The 18,454-nt window shown below is 48.7% G+C and overlaps 1 protein-coding gene across 8 annotated transcripts in view; it reads left to right on the top strand.

Moving 5' to 3' along the window:
- The window catches only part of LOC123443615 (tetratricopeptide repeat protein 5-like), a 57,329-nt gene that overhangs the window by 13,599 nt on the left and 25,276 nt on the right, over positions 1-18,454 (top strand). For 7 of the 8 annotated variants that reach the window (XM_045120082.1, XM_045120087.1, XM_045120083.1 and 4 more), the window contains exons 2-8: positions 456-565; positions 654-764; positions 841-898; positions 1,846-1,935; positions 12,374-12,468; positions 12,617-12,670; positions 12,759-12,896. In XM_045120082.1, coding sequence (XP_044976017.1) covers positions 456-565; positions 654-764; positions 841-898; positions 1,846-1,935; positions 12,374-12,468; positions 12,617-12,670; positions 12,759-12,896 — 656 coding nt within the window. The remainder of the gene's footprint in view (positions 1-455; positions 566-653; positions 765-840; positions 899-1,845; positions 1,936-12,373; positions 12,469-12,616; positions 12,671-12,758; positions 12,897-18,454) is intronic. The other variant, XM_045120084.1, reaches the window with a different exon arrangement.

The following is an 18,454-nucleotide window of genomic DNA, read 5'->3' as shown; positions in this document are numbered from 1 at the left end:
CACCTGGCACAGCGTCAAATAGTCAGATCATCTCTTTTACCGTGGGCGGAAAGGCTTCATACTTGATTCTTGTTGCTTAGGCTACTAATTTTTCTGCCTTGGTCTCACTTCTCTACCCCGCTCCCCCCCTAACTATCTTCTAAGTTGTGCCTGGAAGTTCTCTGTTTCCACCACTCATGTAATTGACCTCTGGTCACCCGGACTACGGCTCGTTTTGAATGCATAAGGTAGACAATGTTCTACCTTTTCTTAAAAAAATGTAAACTAATTATCTGACTGGTTTTCTTAAAGAAAGGGTTCAGATTGGTTGGAAACTACCCGAACTGTTTTTACGCCTATTCATAAAAATATGTGCATATGTATCTTCATCAGATTTCTTGTAATAGTTCACCCTTGTAGAAATGTTCCTTCCATGCTCTGTTTCTGTATTAATTTTAGTTTCTCATACGTTACAGAGCAAAGAAAATCCCCACAAGAGCGTGTTATTTATGAATTTCTGATGGGGAAAATACTCGATGTCTTCCCAGATTATTGTAAGGAGGCTGAAGAGCATTTATCCAAAGCAGTACGTAGCAGAAGACTAAACAATTCCTTTTCTCCCTCCTGGAGTTTTCCTGGTTAGAATCCTAAATATGTCTGTTGCTCCTGGATAGGTAAAGCTGAATCCATCTCTTGTGGATGCATGGCTATGTTTGGGTAACTGCATCTGGAAGAAGGGAAATCTGGCATCAGCAAGGAACTGTTTTTTGTTAGCACTAAGTAAGGTAAATTAATCTGGATGTAGTTACTTATTCTGTTCTTATATGTTTCCAAATTCTCCAGCATAATTTCATTTGGCAGGGTGCAGATAAGAAAATACTATGTCAACTCTCAATGCTTGAAAGGAGTATGGCTCAATGTAAGGATGTCTTCTGTCATATAAAAACCACTCAGCCGATGGTTTTTTCAAAGTTCTATTGCAAACTATGCTGCTGTCCTAACTCCACCGATGAATAGCTAGGCATGCATAATATGTTTTTCGTATACAATTACAATCTAAATTTCTGCTCTTTTTTGTTTGAGATAATAAAATTAATCTGCCACTTTTGCTCAAATTATCTTATAGCATTACTTGGATGCTTAGTATTGAATCGGAGCATTAGCTATTAGTTGTAGTGCTGATGTTATTGTGCCATGGTGCTTGTTGTTAAGAGGAGCAACATAGATGTATTGCATAAGCCCATGGGGCAAATACGTAGTACAATAGACTTGGGTTACAAGGAAGGAAATCTATACTAATACGAATATGTAAAGAGACATAGGCTAATAATACTGTCGGAGATTCGTTCCGGCAGTACCGTGAAGAGGAGAGCGTTTTGTTCCGACGGTGTGGGGGAAATCGGAATGGTAGAGATAGCGAAGAGAGAGGGAGGGAGGGGACACACGTCTGAGCAGCGGGGGTGCACGTCTGGAGGTGGGCACACTCCATAGATAATCTTGACTTCGACTTGAATTGGTTAGTTTCCTTTTTGATGGAGTTGACACTAAATTGAGTAGAATTTGAGAACTTCATGGGTGGTCCGTGAGCTTTAATTTATGGTATACCCCTTTCTCTCATAGGTGTTCAGATTAGCCTATTGCCCACCAGTCCTCTTTAGAAAAAGGACTTGGCATTATTTGTTATAACTATTTTGGGCAAGTCCAACACAATTTTCTGATGTGTTGGGTTTTCTATTGTTGATTGTTTCTGTACATGAGTTTTTTTTTCTTAGATAATAGTTTGCACCTAGTTTGATGAAAGTTGATTTTTGGTGTCGGCATTTTTTCATCTCGTTGCACTCATGTATTTTCTATTTGTGTCTGCAGCTAGTGAGGACCAAGCGTTGTTAGTGGAAGAGAGCATTAATCATGCAAAAGAAGCTGTAATGTTGGACATAAAAGATGGAAATTCCTGGTGTATGAGTCCCTCGTTCTAAATATATTTGCATATGTTTTGTGCTCTTACCTAACTAGAGATGGTATTGTAGTTTTAATTCCATCATGTTAGTTTGTTGATAAAATATAGTAGGTGATCTTTGAGTTGAAGATGCATTGTTTATGTGACTTTTGCATATTATCAATACAGTGTATGACCTAGAGCTCGAGTTAGCTGTATGGATGCATAATCGGAATCTAAAATGGCCACTCAAGATCTTGAACCTATTTTCTGACCAGGAATATGTTCTTGAGCATGTTCTGCCTCCTAGAGCATAAATTGCCTTTTGTTTTCTTGTTCTTATTCTTTAGAAATTATTGAACATGGTAATTCTAACCTTCAGTTTTGCATGTCAGAACATTTGATTGCATGACATGTTGTAGGTCTTGGTTCCATCGCCCACGAAGCGCAAACCAACCTATTCCACCGTGGCTTAAACCACAAAGGTCAAGCCTCACTCGGGACTAAATTATCTCCAAGCCCTAACAAATTTCTTGGTGTCTTCATACCTTGAAGGCTCCCAAGCACACCTAATCGATCTAGGAGGCGCACACCTAATCGATCTAGGAGGCGCACCCTCCAAAATCAACAATATGAGGTTGCTTTTGATGAATCCCTATGCTTCAAAAGATAATCTCCTCCACACTCAAAGTGTCATAGGATAGATCTTTGGATTTGAAGAGTTTGGATGTTTGAAAGATAGGCTTGAAAGCAAATAGGAGAGAAGATATTCAAAGGTTTGACGTGGATTTCGGAGTAGAATGCTTTTTGAAGTCAGCTCAATAATAACCACAATGGTGTTTGATCTTTCGATGGAGGCACTTATTCGATTTGCGTCGAAATCGACCTTTAGGTCCTTGACTACCTAACCACACCGGTCACTAGACGGTGCACCTTACCGCTAGACTTATATCCTAGAGTTTATCGGTGATGTCGGAGGCACGACCAACCTGACCATGAATGTCTAAGCTTTGTGTTCAACCGAGAACAAACAAGAATTAATAATAGCAATCTAAGTATTGCGAACATGGATGAAGGATTGATTAAACCGGGGGTTCCAGATGCGGTTCGTCGACGGTCATTGGACATGCCAGGTTACATCAAATTGGAATGGCTAGCTTTTGAGTAAACCAAACCCAATTCTAAATGATGCCCTAGGGGCGGTATTTATGGTGGGACAAAGGGGAAATTCCGCCAGCCCAGGGAGGGTGCCAAAATTCACCCTAAGTCAGTTTTCTCCACTCATACGGACTCTAAAAACTGCTTATTGTTCTATATTTCATTTTTATGGGCCTGGCCTAAAAGCAAGGTCGTGCAACACTTATTGGATGATTATGGACAAAATTACGAAGTGTCGTCTTGTATATTTCATCCATGTTTCCATCTGTCATTATGGCGGCCTCAAAGTCTTCGAATCCTTGCTAGAAGGGCCATCTTCATTCCTCGTATGCTTGCTCATGCTGCAGTACTTGTCCCTCTCGTCCATGCTAGGTGCTTTATTCCTTGATAATACAAACATATTTTTCTCGAGAAAATGCATAAGACCTTTGCGTTTCATTTCATTGATAAGGAAGGGTTTGAGTTACAATCCTCGTAGGAGGCTAACATACAATGCAAAATTTCGAAATCAGTGAACATCCCAGGTGTAGGGGTGAGAGCTCTAAGTTCTAGAGCTCCGGCTCTACCCAAAGGGCCGCCTCGTCCTTGATCTTCATCATCAGGGTAGTGACCAAGGGGCGGGCTCTGTCAAAGACACAATCGTTATGGTGCTTCCAAAGCATCCATGGTATGAACAGGGTCGCGGATGCGAGGCCCTTGTGCATGGGCTTGGATGTGAGCTGCCTTGCGGAGAGCCACCATGCTTTAATTGAGGGTTCGTTGTCGGGCGGGTTGTAGGATACCCTCATCAAGCTCAGTGCCTTGTACCATACTTGCTGAGAGAAGGGGCATGCGAGGAGGAGATGATGTATGGTCTCCGGCACCTGGTTGCAAAGTGGACAGAGTGCGGGGTGCTACACTCAGCGGCGTGAGAGTCGGTCTGCGGTCCAAAACCGTTCAAAATGGGCGAACCAATGAAAGAACCTGTCATGCGGCAGTGCCCAACACTTTCAAGTAAGCTTCAAGGCGTCGCAGGTGGTGGAGCTATGGAAAGTGGCGAGGTATGCAGATTCACGGTGTAGGTGCTGCTCGACCTTCACTTCCAGAGGAGGCAATCTGGCTTGGTGGAGAGCATTGTATGCTCGATCATGTGCCATAGGTGTAGGTATTGACCTCTCTCCTGGATGCCAATGCTGCCGTGGATGTCGTGCGCCCAACGGTTAGCCTGAAGGCTTTCTGCCACTGTTCGTAGTTTGCGGCGGCGTTTTGGGATGAAGGAGTATAGGAGTGGCGCGATCTCACGGACTGAACAACCCCCAATCCAGCGGTTCTCCTAGAACATGGCCTATAGTCCGTTATCGATCTGCATGGTGGTGGAAGCAAACAAGAAGGTGCGCCCTTTGGCCCAAAAACTGCAGGTCAAGACCACTCCAAGCCCTGGTGTTGTCGGTGCTGCTTAGCCATAGGAACGCATGCGGAGCGCGAGGTCGGTGTGCTCAAGATTGTGGGCGCCGAGTCCTCCAAGCGAGATTGGCCACGAGACGCGACGCCAGTTAACGTGGCAATTGCCACCATTGGCTTTCGTGTGTCCGACCTAGAGAAATTCTCTTTGAATTTTTTCAAGCGCCTTGATGATCTTCTTCGGAGGAGTCAACACAAGTAGTTGATCGATGGGGATTGCGCTCAACACTACCTTGACGAACGCGAGACGACCAACGTTGTTCATGAATCGTGCCTTCCATCCAAGGAGCATGGCAGCGGTTTTGTCTACCACCGGCTGAAGCTGAGTTGTTGAGGGCTGCCTGATCGTAAACGGAATGCCAAGGTAGGTGATGGGCAAGTCCACAACGGGGTAGTCGAGTAGGTCGTTAATGGATGCGGCTTTGTCGGCATCACAACGAATAAGGGTGGCCAAGCTTTTCAGGAAGTTCACCTGGAGGCTCGAGGCACGTCCAAGGAGTTGCATGATACTCTTCACTACCAAGATGTCGTCCTTTGAGGGCTGGCAAAATAGGATCACGTCATCCGCGTATAGCAAGACGACGGGGATTGGTCTCCGGGGATGTAGTTGCTGCAGGATGCCCAGCTCGGTGGCGCGACGTAGTAGGCGGCCAAACGTGTTGGCCGCAAGGACGAAGAGCTGGGGTGAGAGGGGATCACCTTGTATAAGCCCGCAACGGTGCCAAATGGCCATGCCGGGCTTGCTGTTGAGGAGCACCTTGGTGCTGGCCGATGAGAGAAGAATGGCCAGCCAGTCTAGGAATCGATCACCAAATCCATATTGTCGCAAGACCTCGAAAAGGAATGGCTAATTGATCGAGTCGAAGGCGTGTGCCAGGTCAGGCTTTACCAGCGCGCGAGGGGCTCGAAGCTAGGACGAAGTTGTGCAAGCTTCATCATGGGATGAACGCGTTTTGGTTCACGCTAGCAAGGGTGTTGAGCATGGGAGCGAGTCACAGTGACAAACCTTCGTGAAGATCTTGGCGACGAAGTGGATAAGGCTTATGGGCCTGTAATCATTGAGGTTGCGAGCATCTACGTGCTTAGGAAGCAACGCGAGGAGCACCTGACTCAGGCAGCTAAAACCCCGGCCTCGAAGCGCGAAGAGCTGCTGGAATACGTCAACGAGGTCTTGTTTGACAGTAGGCCAACTGCATGCATGAATTCAACGGTGAAGCTGTCGGGACCTGGTGCCTTGCATGCGGGCAGCCGCTTGATGGCCTGCCAGATTTCCTCGGCATCAAAGGGTGTATCGAGGTCGTCTAGGTTGCCATGCGTGATGAGAGCAGAGAGGTCTAAGGTGCACTCAACAGGCATGATGGAGATAAGCCAAGCATCGAAGTGCGCGTATGCCGTCGCAACCATGTCGCTCGGTTTCGTGATCTCCTCATCTTTAACCACAAGGCTATGCACCCTGTTCTTTTGCGTCGATGGGAGCATTGCTAGTGGTAGAAGGATGTGTTGGGGTCGGCGTCCTTAAGGGTCGCTAGGCGGGTACGTTGGCGGGCGATGGTGCGCTTAAAGGAAGCACGGGCGAGAGTTTGTCGTCGGCGAGACTGGTGGGACCGGGCTAGGCGGCGGGAGGTGGGGAGCGGAGCACATTCTTGACTAGCTCGAATATTGGAACGTGCAACATATTTGATTTAGTTAGTCATATTCTCATGAACAATAGTGTAAGTTTGTAGAATTGAATTTACATGATATTTAAGTTGACTTGCGTGAGCTCTGATGGTTGGTCCTTGTCTTTCTGTCACTTGAGGAGGTGTGGCTGGGACTGTGAGTATAACTGTAGTAGACAAGTCCTCATCACACAACACTTGACTTCTCTCTTAGAAGCGGATGCTTGCGTCGAAGCGCTTGAGTGAACTTGGTCGGACAGGGTGAGGGTATATATAGGTTAGACCTAAAAAGTCTGACCGTTGCAAACTTCTCTGTACAGCTCAGAGGCACCAAATGATCATCTCGGAGGCTCTGACTGAACTGCAAAGAGGCAAGTTTTGTGTAGCTCGAAGGGTCTGAGTAGAAAGTACCAGAGGCTTTGACTGTCATTGACACACCTACGCACGCTACTGGACCTCATTCAGAATTTCTGATCAGGGATGGTTCGTACTGAGGCTTGCACGGGTGCTTTGGTGGCTTTGAGTGGAGTTCTCATGTAGGCTCCTGATGGGCAAGGGTTTTGGAACGACTATCTCTCTGAATGCATCTGGCTTGGTGGCTTTGAACAGTGTAAAGAGAGCAAGAATATTAAGGAAATGGTTGAGGTGTTTGGGTGATTTTGGGGGTTCGATCTTTAAGCATATTAGCGAGAAGCTCATGACCACACATCCTTGATTCCCTTTTGATGGTATCGACGTACCTATGGATTCAATGTGATCTTGGATCACAACAACAACAACAACAACAAAGCCTTTAGTCCCAAATAAGTTGGGGTAGGCTAGAGGTGAAACATGCAAGATCTCGCAACCAACTCATGGTTCTGGCACATGGATAGCAAGCTTCCACGTACCCCTGTCCATGGCTAGTTCTTTGGTGATGCTCCAATCCGTAAGATCTCTCTTTAGAGACTCTTCCCATGTCAAGTTCGGTCTACGCGGCCTCTTTTGACATTATCGGCACGCTTTAGCCGTTCGCTATGCACTGGGGCTTCTGGAGGCTTGCGCTGAATATGCCCAAACCATCTCAGACGATGTCGGACAAGCTTCTCTTCAATTGGCGCTACCCCAACAATATCTCGTATATCATCATTCCGGATTCGGTCCTTCCTCGTGTGGCCACACACCATCTCAACATGCGCATCTCCGCCACACCTAACTGTTGCACATGTCGCCTTTTAGTCGGCCAACACTCAGTGCCATACAACATTGCGGGTCGAACCGCCATCCTATAAAACTTGCCTTTTAGCTTTTGTGGCACCCTCTTGTCACAGAGAATGGTTGAAGCTTGGCGCCAATTCATTCATCCGGCTTTAATTCGATGGTTCACATCCTCATCGATATCCCCATCCTTCTGCAACATTGACCCAAAATATCGAAAGGTGTCCTTCTGAGACACCACCTGCCCATCAAGGCTAACATCTTCCTCCTCGTGCCTAGTAGTACTGAAAGCGCACCTCATGTACTCGGTTTTAGTCCTACTAAGTCTAAAACCTTTTGATTCCAAGGTTTGTCTCCATAATTCCAACTTTGTGTTGACACCCGTTCGACTATCATCGACTAGCACCACATCGTCCGCAAAGAGCATACACCATGGGATATCTCCTTGTATATCCCTTGTGACCTCATCCATCACCAAGGCAAAAAGATAAGGGCTCAAAGTTGACCCATATGCAGGTCCTTCTTTTGCTCCCTATATCTCTCCATAAGTTGTCGTACCAAGAAAATGGCTTCCATGGTCGACCTCCCAGGCATGAAGCCAAACTGATTTTTGGTCACGCTTGTCATTCTTCTTAAGCGGTGCTCTATGACTCTCTTCCATAGCTTCATTGTATGGCTCATCAGTTTAATTCCACGGTAATTAGTACAACTATAAACACCCCCCTTGTTCTTGAAGATTGGTACTAATATACTCCGCCTCCATTCTTCTGGCATCTTGTTTGCCCGAAAAACGAGGGTGAAAAGTTTGGTTAGCCATACTATCGCTATGCCCCCGAGGCCTCTCCACACCTCAATGGGGATACAGTTAGGGCCCATCACATTGCCTCCTTTCATCCTCTTTAAAGCCTCCTTGACCTTCGACTCCTGGATTCGTTGCACAAAACGCCTGGTAGTATCATCAATGGAGTCGTCCAGTTCAATGGTAGAGCTCTCACTCTCCCCATTGAACGGCTTGTCAAAGTACTCCCACCATCTATGCTTAATCTCCTCGTTCTTCACGAGGAGTTGTTCTGCTCCGTCCTTGATGCACTTGATTTGGTCAACATCCCTCGTTTTCCCCTCTCGGATCTTGGCCATCTTATAGATGTTCCTTTCACCTTCCTTCGTGTCTAACCTCTGGTAGAGGTCCTCATACGCACGACCCCTTGCTTCACTCGCAGCTCGCTTTGCGGCCTTCTTTGCCATCTTGTACTTCTCTATGTTGTCTACACTCCTATCCAGATATAGGCGTGTGAAACACTCTTTTTTCTCCGTAATTGCCTTTTGTACATCATCGTTCCACCACCAAGTATCTTTAGCTTCTCTTCTATTTTCCTTGGACACTCCAAACTCCTATGTGGCCACCTTACGAATGCAAGTCGTCATCTTCATCCACACGTCCGCATCACCCCCTTCCTCCCAAGGGCCCTCCTTAATGACCCTCTCCTTGAACGCCCGAGCTACCTCCCCCTTGAGCTTCCACCACTTTGTTCTAGCGACTTTGACACACTTGTCCCGTTGGACACGAATCTGAAAGCAGAAGTCAGCAACCACAAGCTTATGCCGAGGGACAACACTCTCTCCAGGTACCACCTTACAGTCTAGGCACGCACGCCTGTCTTCTCTTTGTGAGAGGATGAAATCAACCTGGCTCGAGTGTTGACCACTACTGTAAGTCACTAGATGTGATTCTCTCTTCTTAAAGAGGGTGTTAGCTACGATCATGTCGTAGGCTAGCACAAAGCTTAAGGCATCTTCTCCTTCTTGATTTCTGATGCCATAGCCAAATCCCCCATGCACCCTTCAAAACTTGTGTTAAATGCGCCCACGTGGCCATCGAGGTCTCCTCCTATGAAGAGCCTCTCGCCAATCGATACACTCCTAACCATGTCCTCCAGGCCTTCCCAGAACTCCCTCTTGGTGTTCTCATTGTGGCCTACTTGCGGGCATACACGCTGATAATGTTGAGAACCAAGTCCCCAACTACCAGCTTGACCAGGATAATCCAATCCCCGCGTCTCTTGACGCCTACCACTCCATATTTGAGGCTCTTACTGATCAAGATGCCTATTCCATTTCTGTTTGCAACCCGTCCCCGTGTACCACAGCTTGAAGCCGGTACCCTCCACCTCTTTCGCCTTCTGTCCTCTCCATTTGGTCTCTTGGACGCAAAGGATATCAACACCTCTCCTCACTGCTGTATCAACTATCTCCTGAAGCTTATCTCTTGACGCCTACCACTCCATATTTGAGGCTCTTAGTGATCAAGATGCCTACTCCATTTCTGTTTGCAATCCGTCTCCGTGTACCACAACTTGAAGCCGGTACCCTCCACCTCCTTCGCCTTCTATCCCCTCCATTTGGTCTCTTGGAAGCAAAGGATATCAACACCTCCTCACTGCTGTATCAACTATCTCCCGAAGCTTACCTGTCAGATACCATACGTTCCAGCTACCTAAGCGAATCCTCCTAGGCTCGGTTAGCTTCCTTACCCTTCTCACTCGTCGAGTCAAATGCGAAGACCCTTGCTCATTTTCCACTACACCCGGGCGCTGATGTAGCGCACCACTAAGGATGCGATGACCCGATCCTCGCTCACTTGCCACCGTATCCAGAACACGATACGGCGCGCCACCTGGAGGGTGACGGCCCGGACGTTGCCCTTGCCCTTGCCCATTTGACACCACACCCGGGTTCCGATGTGGCTCATCGCTGAGGGTTACGCCCCAATGAAAATCATTTGGGTTTCATCTCCATAAGAGTGGCTGAGTTTTGACGTTGGCCTGCCAAGCCTATCACAACACTCCTCCTTTGCCCTGGCTTGGGACTGGCTATGTTGAGACAACATAGGCGGAGTTTGATCTTGGATCACTAACAACTAAAAATTTGTCCTACCAACACTTGTCCTTGAAGAAGTGGGGGTCACCAACCAATAGTCCCTTTAGTCATGTTGTCATATAATGCAAAACCCCCTAAGGGCAATAGATGCACTTTCAGTCTTCCCATTTTGGTCATTGATGAAAACATTTATGGAAGTTTTGAGGAAGATATTCAACAAGTGTATGAAGCTTATAAAAACACACATATATATATGTGATATGAGAGCTCCGTCTAAGTTTGTGCATTATTTAGAATATGCTTTTGAAATGTAAATGCAGAACAATCTTTTGGGAATGTGAGAAACTCTCTATACTATAGAATCCGTGGGAGTGCATAGTGTGTACAAGAATGTAAATATGCTCTCTACTGCACAACAAACAACGGATAAAACACGTCTTAATGACCTCAAAAGATGCACTAAAGCATAAACATAAAGCGCAAGTGCAAAGTTGCTTACAACATCATAACATGTAACTTATGAGTTTACAAGTCATAAGAATCAATTGAAGTGGCAAGAGAGAACTCAACAACACTAACTCCTAAACAACTGCCCCCCTTGAAAAGCTCTCTCCCAAAAAGCATGAAGTTAGTCTAGAATTACACCCTCACCCCCTTTGGCGTCAAGACATCAAAAAATGGGAGAACTATCATCCCACTAGACTAAGCTTGATCAACGGCCGGAGGCGAAGAAGCCCTTATGACAGTCTCGTTATCGATGATCGTGGAAGGAGTCTGAAGGAAAGGTCATGGTTTTGATCTTGGCAGCGTTGGCTGACGGGGGATCTTTTTGAACTAGAGGTGAGCAGTCACTTGAGAGAAACCGGTTGCCGAAGGAGGTGGTGGTCACCAACAAAATCCAGGTGCAGGTCACTGTCATCGCTAGATTGCGTGGCATATTCATCATACTCCATCCGTGCCTTGATGGCTTTCATGTCCTTGGCAAGAGTTTTGATTTGAGTGTTCATGGAGTGAAACTTGTCCAACGCCACAACCCTCGAGAACTTCTCGACGAGAAGGAAGGGTAGCTACTCCTTGCTCATTCTATGCAAAAGCGGCACTGGTAAAGGAGAATTGTGCACGACTAGTCTTTGGAACCTCTGTGGGGGCATCCGAACTGGTGGTGGTGGAGGAACAGAAGTGGAAGGTGCTTTGGCTGTGGAAGTAGTAGGTGTTGTTATGGATGCAACTTATCTCTATTGCATAGCCCAAGCGACATGGGGGACAAGGAACTAATACAAACTCAATAGACCAGTACTAATACTCCTTAGCACCCCCAATACTAATACTAATATTTCTTCTCTCAATCATCCTTCCTCATGCCATATGCGAATATTCCATATGAATGGTTTCTTTAAGATAAGCGTCACTTCTAGATGATGACTTAGTTTGTGGTTGCTGAACTATATAAGGATGGAATAATTCTTTCTAAACAAAAGATAGTTTCAACTAACCACAATGACAAGCGCAGCCGAAGTGGTACTCAACCCACATTTAAAATGCGAAAGGTTTCTATTACTGGCATTACTAGAAGTTATATATATGAAAACAGCTAACAGGTCGTTTGAGAAATAAAAGCTAATAGGATAGGGTCACTAGTGTTGACTTTTGGTTGCGTTGGCTAGTGCATGAAGCTTAACATGGTATCGGAGCCCAAGGTCTTGAGTTCAAATCCTGGCTTTCATAGTTTATCTAAAAAAATTGCTGTTGGGTACACATATTGGCCTCTTGAGCCATACCTCTGAGTCTATCCACGTGTTGACTTTCCGTGTCATACGTGAGAGGGGGTGTTGAAGTGTATATGTGGATTACCTAGCCCTTTTCATCAGTTCGGACTATTGGTTGCCTTGGCTAGTGCATGAAGCTTAACAACTAGTACTATCGAAAGGAACAAAAGATAAATTGTTCTTTTGCTCTATGAGTACATTATATCTGTTTTTTCCTCCGCTTGTTTAGGCTAGCATTTTAAATGAGGATCAATGATTGTCTTGCTGAAACAACCTTTACTGACTATTCTAAGATATAATTTCAAATTTTTCAGCAAGACTACCATTTCAACAACTGTTCACTTGCTTTTTCCTGTATATAGATAATATGGGTAATGCATACCTCACAAGCTTTTTTGCGAGCGGAGCTTGGGACAACGCTAGGCTTCATCATTCGATCAAAGCATATCAAAATGCTGTAAGTTGTGCATTTCATACTTCTGCACATCTTATTAGTTTGCAAATTGTAATTTCTTGAAATTATGAGATGGATTTTTTTTAATATCGATTTCCATTCTTTCAAAATGTAAAGCATGTATTTATGTTGTTTTGATAAATTGTTTCAGGAAAAGGATGAAACTATGAAACGAAATCCAGACCTCTACTATAATTGTGCCACAGTGAGTAGCTAGATCTTTTACTCGGTAGCAGAGTCAACTAAAAATTCTACCAATAGATTCCATTTCCATAATTTTTGGTTCCTTCCAGGCCTACAAATACTTAGAGAACTATGAAAGTGCCCTTCATGGATTTGAAGCTGCTGCGTTAAAAGATCCTGCTCTCCGGGCTGACATAGAAGTTCAGAAGATCATCAATCTCCTTGATATGCTAGAGAATGCAACGAAGGTACCTTCTGTAACTATAGCAAGTGCACTTGCAAACTGTAGCGCTGGACATGAACTAACATAATTGTCTCTTTGGTCTCATTTGAGCTTTAATCTGGATCATGTGATGCTACTTAGTGGTTATGCATATATGTAGAAGTTAACAATTTTCATGGGATTTGGTATAACTTAGATGAAATGATGTTGTAACATTTGTTAGAACATCAATTCCATGCTTGGGCGAAGCAATTCTTCCCTTAGTAATCGATGTTGTAACAAATGTTATCGTATCATTTCAACACCGCACCAACTACTGTTTGAGAGAGGCGAAAGGCAGCTTCGTGAGCTCAGGGATCCCTGAGCTTCACTGCCGGTGTTGTTGGTCGGGGAAGTGATGGGAGAGGTGCTTGGTGCCTTCGCGTAAATAGAACTAGGTTTGGAGTTTCCTCAGGGGAGTTTTGCGTCATGCCGGTGTTTGGGGATATGCCGATGGGTACTGTGCTGCCGGCGCCGGCGAGCAGCGTCTGACGGCTAGCGGAGGTGACCATGGATGTGGCGGCAACGAGGTGCTGCCTTCCGCAGGATGGTTCCTTGCCGGCGCTCCCCAAAATAAGCTCGCTTGTTGCTACTACCCTGGGGTGGAGAATGATTCTTTGTTTCTCTCCTATCTCGGTGGCCATCGTGGAGATGAACAAGGAGAAGACAAAGGGAATGGAAGATGCAGTCAGGGCTGAGGTGTTCCATCCATGGCGCTCACGGCCGGGCTACGACGCCCGCGGCGGCGGTATACAGCCGGCCTCTGTCGCCTCGCCATCGAATTTGCAGGCCGAAGGGCGCTCGTTTTCAATCCTTCTGTCCATGTTGCCGATGAGGAGGCATTCCAGTTCTGTTCGGAGTCCGCGGTTCATTTCTCCGGCGGCTGTCGGAAGTGGAGCTTGTTGGATAATCTGCACACATTCATGCACACAAGTTCTCAGTTTTCAGTCTCTGAATAACACTGACCGTCAGCGTGTGTTTGTGCACGTACGAGTTCAGGTTTTAGTCAGTTTCAGTTAGACTTCAGTTAGTTAGTTAGCTAGTCTTCAGCCCGCCGTAGGAATCACCATGGGATGGCATGGATCACGCATTCCTCGCCGCGGGCAGTAGGGATCATGCATGTCCGAGCGTCGTGGGATGGCACGGCCTGTAAGCTCGGCGAGCACGACCATTTCTTGCTTGTTTTCATGAGCTCGTTATGGGTTCAGTCAAATAAAAATAGCACCGAAAAGCTGCGGCGTTTTAAGAGCAACGCAAAACACTATCGTCTCCATCCTCTCGATCTCTCTCTACTCCTCTCTCTCGAGTCGTGTTTGCAAGCCTCTGCAACAACAATTGGCATCGGAGCCACGGTGGTGTACGATCCATCCTGGGCGTCGGCGGTGTCTGATCCGTCGAAGAGATGGCCGGCAGCGATGAACATACGTTGAAGGAGTAGCAGGAGGAAGAGAAGGCAGCTTCAGAAGCGGTGGCTTTGGAGAAATCCCTGGCGCGTCTCTCCACAGAGGAGGGATCAGGGGTGCGTGTTGTCGAACGGGTCGTGCACGGCGGCGGCGGTCCTCCGATGATGCTCACACGAACAAACTACGCAGATTGGGCCATGTTCACCAAGTTGCAACTCCAGGCCGAAGAAATCTGGTGCGTGGTGGAAACCGGTCAAGGCACGGACCGCGATGACCGACGAGCCATGATCGCCATTCTCAGGGGAGTACCGCCGGAGCTGATGCGCATCCTGGGCGCGAAGGCCACGTCAAAGCAGGCCTGGGATACCTTGAAGACCATGAGAGTCGGGGTCGACCGCGTGCGGGAGGCCAAGGCGCAAACTCGCCGTTCGGAGTACGAAGGGCTGCGGTACAAGGATGGTGAAGGCATCGAGTCGTATATCATGCGGCTCAGAACAATCATCGACGACCTCGAGCCCCTCGGCGACCCTGTGGACGAACACAAAGCGGTCCAAAAGGTGTTGCGCACGGTGCCACGTCTGTACCGTGAGATGGCTGTGGCGATCGAATCGCTCGTCGACACCAAGAACCTCTCCCTCGAGGAACTCTGCGGTCGGCTGCTCGTCATCGAGGAGCGCGAGCGCGAAGAATCGCCCGCGCCCGGTGCACAACTGATGTTCACGGCAGAACAGTGGCTCGCGCATCAGAAGCAACAAGACGCTGGTGGCAGCTCGTCTAGCGGGGCGCGGCGCCGCAGCGCGGCCAAGGTGCAGGGCGTGGCAACGGTGGAACGTCGGCACCAAGGAGAAAGGGTGACTGCCGTTACTGCGGGATCCCTGGCCACTGGGCGAAGGAGTGTCGCAAGAGGGCCAAGGACCGCGAGCAGCAGGAGCAACAGGCACACGTGGCAGAGGTCGACGTCGAGCAGCCCGACCTCCTTCTCGCAGCCTCCGACGAGACGATCGCCGCAGGTGTGGCGCCGACAGTTGGAGCATCGGGAGCGCAGGAGGAGATCCTCCTCAACGAGGCGCGTGTCGTGCCAGTGCCGACCAACGACGACCGGTGGTACTTGGACACGGGCGCCAGCAACCACATGACTGGGCGCCGTGACATGCTCACGCACCTGGACGAGTCAGTGCGTGGGGTGGTGCGTTTCGGCGACGGCTCAGCGCTACAGATCCGTGGGCGCGGTGCGGTAATGTTCTCATGCAAGAACGGCGAGCACCGCGCGCTCTCGGGCGTCTACTACATCCCACAACTTCGAACTAGCATCGTCAACCTGGGCCAGCTGGACGAACACGGTTGCAAGTCTGTGATCGAGGACGGCGCACTTTGTCTCTATGACAGGCAGCGCGTGCTCTTGGCGCGGGTGCGGCGTACGAGTAACAGGCTGTATGCCATCACTCTGAACCTGGCCAAGCCCGTGTGTCTGCTTGCGGGCGGCAACGACGATGCCTGGCGGTCGCACGCACGGTACGACCACCTGCACTTCCGTGCACTGCATGACCTGGGAGCAAAGGACATGGTGCGCGACATGCCGACGATCCTACACATCGAGCAGTTCTGCGTAGGATGCACGCTCGGGAAGATGCATAGGACGCCGTTCCCGCGCGCATCGGCGTACCGCGCGGAGCAGGGACTTGAGCTAGTCCACGGCGATCTCTGCGGCCCCATCACGCCGGCGACCATGTCTGGTAACAAGTACTTTCTGCTTATTGTTGATGACCACAGTAGATATATGTGGCTGGAAGTACTCAGGAGCAAAGATGAGGCGTTCAAGTTCTTCAAAAAGATCAAGGCAGCGGCTGAGACCCAGATCGGCACCAAGCTCAGAGCATTCCGCACTGACCGAGGCGGTGAGTTCAACTCGAATGCGTTCACCACATACTGTGAGGAACTTGGGATTCAGAGGAACACGACGACGACGTACTCTCCGCAGCAAAATGGTGTGGTTGAACGCCGCAACCAGTCGGTGGTGGAGATGGCCCGCATCCTGATGAAGAGGATGGGTGTGCCCAGCGTGTTCTGGGGCGAGGCGGTGCGCATGGCGGTGCATATCCTCAACCAATCGCCCACGAGAAGTTTGCAAGGGATGACGCCCTACGAAGCCTGGCGGAAGAAGAAACCAGTGTTGGATACTTCCGAACGTTCGGCTGCGTCGCCCACGTGAAGATCATCGGACCAGGCGTTAACAAGCTGTCTGACCGCTCCGTGGCAGGTGTGTTCCTGGGCTACGAGCCGGGCACGCGAAGGGGTACAGGGTTTATGACCCGACTGGCAAGCGGCTCTACATCACCAGGGATGTTCGTTTTGAGGAAGAACGCCGCGACTGGGACGGAGCACATGGCGACGACGTGCGCGCCAACGACGGGGAGTTCACGGTGGTGTACACGGACGCAGGCGCACCCGTGACGACCACATACTCCGTGTCACCAGAGGTGGGAGGGCGGAGCTCGCCTGCATCGCCTGTGTCCTCTCGCACACCTAGCCCCATCGGGTCTGGCCTGGACACGCCGAGCGCGTACGGCATGCCAAGCTTGGCGGGACCAAGTGCATCCGCACCAGCAACTCCCGACGAGCCTGATGATGGTTGGGTGTCCCCGCCTGCCGGAGAGACATTCGACACCGACGGTGTGCCCCTCCGTTACAAAACGGTGGAGCATCTCATCGACCATGCACCGGCATGTACCCTGGAGTACAGTGGACTCTGTCTCTCCACTGCAGAGGAGCCTGCATCAGTTGAGGAGGCGCTGGATGAACCTGCTTGGCGCAGTGCGATGGAGTCAGAGATGGATTCCATCCGATCGAACAACACCTGGGTTTTATCCTCGCTGCCTGCAGGGCACCGCGCCATTGGACTGAAATGGGTTTTCAAAGTCAAGCGTGATCCGGCTGGAGCTGTTGTCAAACACAAAGCTCGACTGGTGGCGAAGGGATACGCACAATGGCAGGGGGTGGATTTTGACGAGGTATTTGCCCCTGTGGCTCGACTGGAGACAGTGAGACTGCTACCGGCAGTGGCAGCTCAATGGCGGTGGTCAGTGCATCACATGGACGTGCGATCTGCATTTCTCAATGGAGAGCTGGAAGAAGAGGTGTATGTGCATCAGCCCACAGGATTCATTGACAGTGGCAACCCTGGCAAGGTTCTGAAGCTGCGAAAGGCGTTATATGGACTCAGGCAAGCGCCGCGAGCTTGGAATGCCAAGCTGGACACCTCAGTGGTTTCCCTTGGTTTCAAGAGATGTCAGCTGGATCATGCTCTGTACAAGCGAGGGGAAGGTGATGACTATCTGCTGGTTGGGTTCTACGTTGATGATCTAATCATCTCCGGCTGTTCTGACGACGCGATCAAACAGTTCAAGCAGCAGATGCAGGACCTGTTCCAGATGAGCGATCTTGGTCTTCTCACTTATTACCTGGGAATTGAAGTAAAACAGGAAGAGGGTGGAACTACAGTCTGCCAGTCCAGTTACGCTAAGAAGATTCTCGAAGATGCTAGGATGGATCAGTGCAACCCCATTCACACGCCCTTGGAAAATCGTCTGAAACTGACGAAGAACAAGGGAGCAGCAGTGGATGCGACAAAATATTGCAGTTTGATTGGCAGTTTGCGGTATCTGGTGAACATTCGACCAGATATTGCGTATGCTGTGGGGGTCCTGAGCTGGTTCATGGAAGCACCAGGGAAGGAACATTGGATGGCGATCAGACAAGTCTTGAGGTATATCAAAGGGACACTGAACCTTGGGTGTATCTACAGAGCAGAAGAGGATACTGTCCTCACTGGTTTCAGTGACAGTGATCATGCTGGAGATCTTGACGACATGAAGAGCACCACAGGCCTTATTTTCTTCCTTGGATCCGGGGCTGTTACTTGGTCTTCACAGAAACATAAGGTGGTGGCAAAATCATCTTGTGAGGCAGAGTACATAGCAGCAGCAACAGCAGGAAGTCAGGCTGTCTGGCTGAGCAGATTACTTGCTGAAATACTGGGGGCAGAAGTCCAGAAAGTGAAACTACGCGTCGATAATCAGTCTGCAATAGAGTTGAGCAAGAATCCGGTGCACCATGAAAGAAGCAAACACATTGACCTCAGGTA

This window comes from Hordeum vulgare, chromosome 3H (assembly GCF_904849725.1).
Source record: "Hordeum vulgare subsp. vulgare chromosome 3H, MorexV3_pseudomolecules_assembly, whole genome shotgun sequence".
In the NCBI taxonomy this organism is placed as follows: Eukaryota; Viridiplantae; Streptophyta; class Magnoliopsida; order Poales; family Poaceae; genus Hordeum; species Hordeum vulgare.
Note: the sequence above shows the minus strand (reverse complement) of the source record. Positions and strands in the feature narration are given on the sequence as shown.